Here is a 5,454-nt window from a genome sequence, read left to right as displayed (position 1 = left end):
AGAATGACTGATTGTTTCCGAATGATCGGGTTGATAGTATAGATCGGCATTATATGTTTATGCACGAAGCGAGAAATGTAGAAAGTGATGAGTTGAAAAAATGAAATATTTATTGAAGAACCTTTGATTCCAAAGGCCCAGGTAGGCTAGCCTCATTAAAACCTCTCCAAGCAAAACCCTTGTGGAAAAATCTTGGTAGTAGGAAAAAGAGTACTGGCCTGTCCCTGGTATTAGCTGTAATATAACTTTAAGGAAGATACATTCCAAGTGTTAGGGAGATTTTTACCCTCTAGGGTTTGTAGTCTGTAGGCTCCATTGACGATTATCTCGGTGACTCGGTAAGGGCCGTCCCAATTAGCTGCTAGTTTGCCATGTGATGATGGTTTCCTAGCTTGTTCTGTTTTCCTAAGCACAAGGTCATTTACGCGGAATGATCTTGGATGAAGCCTCTGGTTATATCTTCGGGCAATGTGCTGTTGCATGGCAAAATATTTGACTACTGTGGAGGATCTGAGTTCTTCAATGAGGTCAAGCTCGGATTGCCGAGCTATGTCTTGTGTAGTTAGGTCGGCCAATTCAGTGCGTAGTGAGGATTGGGAGATCTCCACTGGTATCATTGCGTCTGAACTGTAGACTAAACGGAAGGGTGTCTCCTTTGTGGTTGAGTGAATTGTTGTATTGTATCCCCATATGATCTCTGAGATAAGCTCGGCCCAGAGGCCTTTTGCATCATCTAGTTTCTTTCTTAGAGCATGAAGTATTACTTTATTTGCGGCTTCTGCTAACCCGTTTGTTTGTGGGTGCTCTACTGATGAGAAGTGTTGTTTGATTTTCAAGTTCTACAAAAAAGATGTGAATTTTTTATCGGCAAACTGGCGACCATTATCTGTGATAATGTGCCGAGGAATTCCGAATCGACAAATAATATGTTTCCAAACAAAGGAAAGCATTTGTTGTGATGTAATCTTGGCTAGAGGTTGTGCCTCTATCCATTTGGAAAAATAATCAATTGCTACCACAACGAATTTTACATGTCCTGCTGCTGTGGGGAAAGGTCCGAGGATATCAATGCCCCATTGGTTGAACGGCCAACTAACCTCGAAACAGTGTAGGAGTTCGGCCGGGAGATGTGTAATCGGACTATTTTTTTTTTTTTGGAAATTGTTACAGCTTTTAACTTTCACTTGACAATCCTGTCGTATTGTCGGCCAATATGATCCAGCTCTGAGGATTTTTGAATACAGACTTCGGGCTCCGAGGTGTGTTCCACAGATCCCTTCATGTGCCTCACCAAGTGCAAGCTCGGTTTCTGTTCTGCAAAGACATTTAAGCAATAGACGAGAGAATCCCCGTCTATATAGGCAATTATTATAAATTGTAAAAAATGAGGCTTGTCGGCGGAAGTGTCGAGCATTTTCGACGTCGCCTGGCAAGATCCCTGTTTGGAGATACTGTATGTATGGGGATCTCCAATCTGCTTCCTGTGTTACACTTAAGACTTGTGTTAGTTCAATGCTTGGCTTAAGTAGTGTTGACTGATAAAGTGATGACCCATTTGGTTGAGTGCTGGCGAGTTTAGACAGAATGTCAGCTCGGCCATTACTCTCCCTTGGTATGTGCTATATTTCATATCTAGAAAATTTTGAAAGTAAATTTTGTACGACATCCAGGTATTTAGAAAGCAAAGGGTCCTTAACTTGGTATAAGTTGTTTACCTGTTGGACGATAAGCAAGGAGTCGCAATATACCTTAAGTTCGGTGATGTTTAGGTCGGCCACGAGTCTAAGGCCGGCAATTAGTGCTTCATACTCACTTTGATTGTTGCTTGCTTTAAATGAGAAGTTGAGGGAATGTTCGATGACGTTACCACGGCCATCGTCAAGTATGATACCTGCTCCACACCCTTGTGGGTTGGAGGACCCGTCGACGTATAAAGACCATTCGATGTAGTCTTCAGTTGTACTTGGTACTGAGAATTCGACAATAAAGTCGGCCAAAAACTGGGATTTAATGGATGCTCGTCCTTCGTACGTGATATCGAATTCTGATAGCTCCACCGACCATTTTACTAGTCGGCCAGCCAGCTCAGGTTTCTGTAGGACTTGCCGCAAAGGTTGATCTGTTCGAACATGGATTTCATGGCTCTGAAAGTATGGTCGGAGTCTTCTGGCTGAGAAGACAAGGGCAAGGGCCAGTTTCTCAATGCTCGGGTATCGAAGCTCGGCATTCTGTAAGGTTTTGCTGGTAAAATAGATCGGAAACTATTTCTTTTCTCTTTCTGCAACAAGGGCGGAGCTTATAGCCCAGTTAGTGACAGATAAATATAAGAATAATGGCTCCCCTTGTAGGGGGGTTTGTAAAATTGGTGGTTTTGAAAGAGTTTCTTTGATAGTTATAAATGCTTGTTCGCATTCATCAGTCCATTGGAAAGCTTTTTTATTTTTTAAAGTTTGGAAAAAACTTGAGGATTTAGAAGCTAGGCAAGGTAAGAATCTAGAAAGTGCAGCAAGTCTCCCTGTTAACCGTTGGACTTTCTTGATGGTGTGTGGACTTGTCACGTCTAAAATAGCTCGGCATTTTTCTGGATTTGCCTCAATACCTCGGCTAGTGAGCATGAAGCCGAGGAATTTACCGCTTTGAACACCAAATGCACACTTTTCGAGATTTAACCGCATGTTGTATTTTCTTAGCTGTCCGAAGATTTCGGTGAGGTTATCAAGGTGATTGTTGCCGATCTTTGTCTTGGCGACCATATCGTCGACGTAGACCTCAATGTTCCTGCCGATTTGTTTGGCGAAGATTTTGTCCATTAGACGTTGATATGTCGCACCTGCATTCTTAAGGCCAAATGGCATGACTTTATAACAATAGTTTCCATATTCAGTAATAAAGGCTGTCTTATTTTGATCGAATGGATGCATTTGGATCTGGTTATAACCAGAATATGCATCCATAAAGCTGAGTTTTTCAAAACCAGAAGCATTATCAACTAAACAATCAATAGAGGGCAAAGGGTAGGAATCTTTGGGACATGCTTTGTTGAGATCGGTGAAATCAACACACATGCGCCATTTACCGTTATGTTTTTTAACCATGACGACGTTCGCTAGCCATGTTGTGAATCTGATTTCTCGGATGAAGCCCGCGTTGATGAGCTTCTTGGTTTCTTCTAGGGAAGCTTGTTTTCGGTTGTGGCCGAGATTTCTCTTTTTCTGTGCTATAGGTCGGACAGATGGATCTAACGCTAACTTGTGTGATATGATGGATGGATCGATGCTTGGCATATCAGCTGGGGTCCAAGCAAACAGGTCGGCATTTTGCTGTAAAAATGCTCGAAATGATGATTTTTCTTCTGAGGATAATGTTGAGCCGACGTATGTGAATTTGTCCGTGTTTTCTGTGAAATAGATTTTATCTAGGTCTTCTGTTGGGGTTGGCCTTTAATTTCTAGTGTTCCCGCTCTGGGATCAAGGTCGGCCAGCATGTGTTGGTCATTCATGTTGCCGATATTGTGAACCTGGGCTTTTGTGTTACGGTTAGGTCTTTTGAGACTATTGTTGTAGCATTCTCTGGCTTCTCGGGCATCATTGTGAATGGTTGCAATTGTGTTGTCCTACAAAGGGAACTTAACACAAAGATGAATTGTAGATACTATAGCACCGAACCTATTTAAGAAAGGTTGGCCAAGTATTAAATTATAGGGACTGAAGCAATCAACAACTAAGTATTGAATGTCTGAAGTTTTTGACGAAGGAAACTTACCGAGTGTGGTTTGTAACCACACAGAGCCCATAACCGGGACTCGCTCACCTGAGAATCCTACCAAGTCACTAGTGGAAGGTTGGATGACGTTATTGCTCAGTTTCATTTTCTGGAATGTTGAGTAAAAGAGAACGTCGGCACTGCTGCCTGGTTCGAGCAACACCTTTTTAACTAGGAGATCTCCGAGCTGTAGGGAGATTATGACGGGATCGTCCAGATTTGCTACGCTGTTGTCATGATCGGCTTTCTGGAATGTTATCTGTGGAGATGTCGGCAGCAGCTGCTGTTGACTTTGATCGGCGTTGATGGAAAGTATAGCTCGGTAAGATCTTTTTCTTGCCGAGCTTGTGGCTCCTCCTCCTGCAAAACCTCCGGAAATACAGTTAATTGTACGTGTTGGTAGTTCAGGATGGCTATTGTTCGGTCGGTCTCTATCTCGGCCATGTTGTGTAACCGAGCTTGGGTCTCCTAAAGGAGGTGCTCGCCACTGCATGTGGCCGCTAATGTATTTGTCTAGGTGACCCTGCCGAGCTAGTCGCTCCAGTAGGTCTTTGGCGATGATGCAGTCGTCAGTATTGTGTCTGTGCTTCTGGTGGAAGGAGCAGTATTTTGATCGGTCAGTGCCTTTTGAATATGGGTAACTGCCAGCTTTTCTTGGTGGCTTGATTAATTTCGAATTCAATATTTCCTTGATGATATCATCGCGCTTGGTGTTGAATTTGGTGTAGGTCTCATATCGTGGAATTGGTTTGAAATTCTTCTTACTGTCTCGTGTTTTGTCATCGTCTCTATAGTGAGGCTTTTCTACTTTCCGAGCTTGTCGGAGTTCTTCAATGTTGATCTGTCCTTTAGCTTTTTCACGGAACTCGGCCATAGTTTTTGGTTTGGCCATAGCAATAGTTTCCTGGAATTTTCCTGGTCGTAATCCGCTTTTTATGGCGTGTAGTTCCACCTCGGGGTGGAGGTTAGGTATACTTATGGCTATCTTTGTGAAGCGCATCATATAGTCCTTGAGGCTTTCGTGCTGGCCTTACTTGACTGTGTTCAGGTAATCAGAGTCGTGTAGGTAGATGCCTGATCCAGCGAAGTGCTCCTCAAAGGGCTTTGATATGTCTCAAAATCGAGAAATGGAACCTGCAGGCAAAGAACAAAACCAATCAAGTGCAGGACCATCTAAGTAAGATGGAAAACAACGACATAAAACTTTATCGGATGCACTGTTTACTATCATTATGGAGGTGAATTTCTTGATGTATTTCTTCGGATCACCTAACCCATCATAGGGAGTTAGGGTGGTCGGTGATGAGCGGATAATTTATACGCTTTTTGGCATTGTTTTTAGTATGATTTAATTTATTTTCATTATATTTTTATTAGTTTTTAATTAAAAATCACATTTCTGAACTTTACAATGAGTTTGTGTATTTTTCTATAATTTCAGGTATTTTCTGGCTGAAATTGAGGGAGCTGAGCAAAAATCTGATTCAGGCTGAATAAGGACTGCTGATGTTGTTGGATTCTGACCTCCCTGCACTCGGAACAAATTTTCTGGAGCTACAGAACTCCAAATGGCGCGCTCTCAATTGCGTTGGAAAGTAGACATCCAAGGCTTTCCAGTAATATATAATAGTCCATACTTTGCTCAAGGATAGATGACGTAAACTGGCGTTCAACACCAGTTCCATGTTGCAG

The 5,454-nt window shown here is 42.5% G+C and overlaps 2 protein-coding genes across 2 annotated transcripts; both read right to left on the bottom strand.

The window, feature by feature from the left end:
- Positions 1–230: 230 nt before the first annotated feature.
- Positions 231–2,954, bottom strand: LOC148579845 (uncharacterized). Its single transcript, XM_088491151.1, has 4 exons — positions 2,592–2,954; positions 1,716–2,228; positions 1,287–1,619; positions 231–839 (listed from the first exon to the last, which is right to left on the bottom strand). The coding sequence occupies exons 1-4, from the start codon at positions 2,952–2,954 to the stop codon at positions 231–233; spliced, it is 1,818 nt and encodes a 605-aa protein (XP_088347277.1).
- Positions 2,955–3,415: 461 nt separating this feature from the next.
- Positions 3,416–4,762, bottom strand: LOC107620558 (uncharacterized). Its single transcript, XM_016322699.1, has 2 exons — positions 3,824–4,762; positions 3,416–3,613 (listed from the first exon to the last, which is right to left on the bottom strand). Exons 1-2 carry the CDS (start codon positions 4,760–4,762, stop codon positions 3,416–3,418), a joined length of 1,137 nt encoding a protein of 378 aa, XP_016178185.1.
- Between the last annotated feature and the right edge of the window lie 692 nt (positions 4,763–5,454).

Source organism: Arachis ipaensis, chromosome B10, assembly GCF_059453495.1.
Source record: "Arachis ipaensis isolate K30076 ecotype BB chromosome B10, ASM5945349v1, whole genome shotgun sequence".
Lineage (NCBI taxonomy): Eukaryota > Viridiplantae > Streptophyta > Magnoliopsida > Fabales > Fabaceae > Arachis > Arachis ipaensis.
Note: the sequence above shows the minus strand (reverse complement) of the source record. Positions and strands in the feature narration are given on the sequence as shown.

Coding starts and splice junctions, on each gene's coding strand:
- LOC148579845 (XM_088491151.1), bottom strand. CDS start 2,954: ATGGATGCATATTCTGGTTATAACCAGATCCAAATGCATCCATTCGAT. Junction 2,229..2,591: donor TCACTAGCCGAGGTATTGAG/GCAAATCCAGAA, acceptor AAAACCTTACAG/AATGCCGAGCTTCGATACCC. Junction 1,620..1,715: donor CCTTGCTTATCGTCCAACAG/GTAAACAACTTA, acceptor TATGAAATATAG/CACATACCAAGGGAGAGTAA.
- LOC107620558 (XM_016322699.1), bottom strand. CDS start 4,762: ATGCGCTTCACAAAGATAGCCATAAGTATACCTAACCTCCACCCCGAG. Junction 3,614..3,823: donor AACCTTCCACTAGTGACTTG/GTAGGATTCTCA, acceptor TTCCCTTTGTAG/GACAACACAATTGCAACCAT.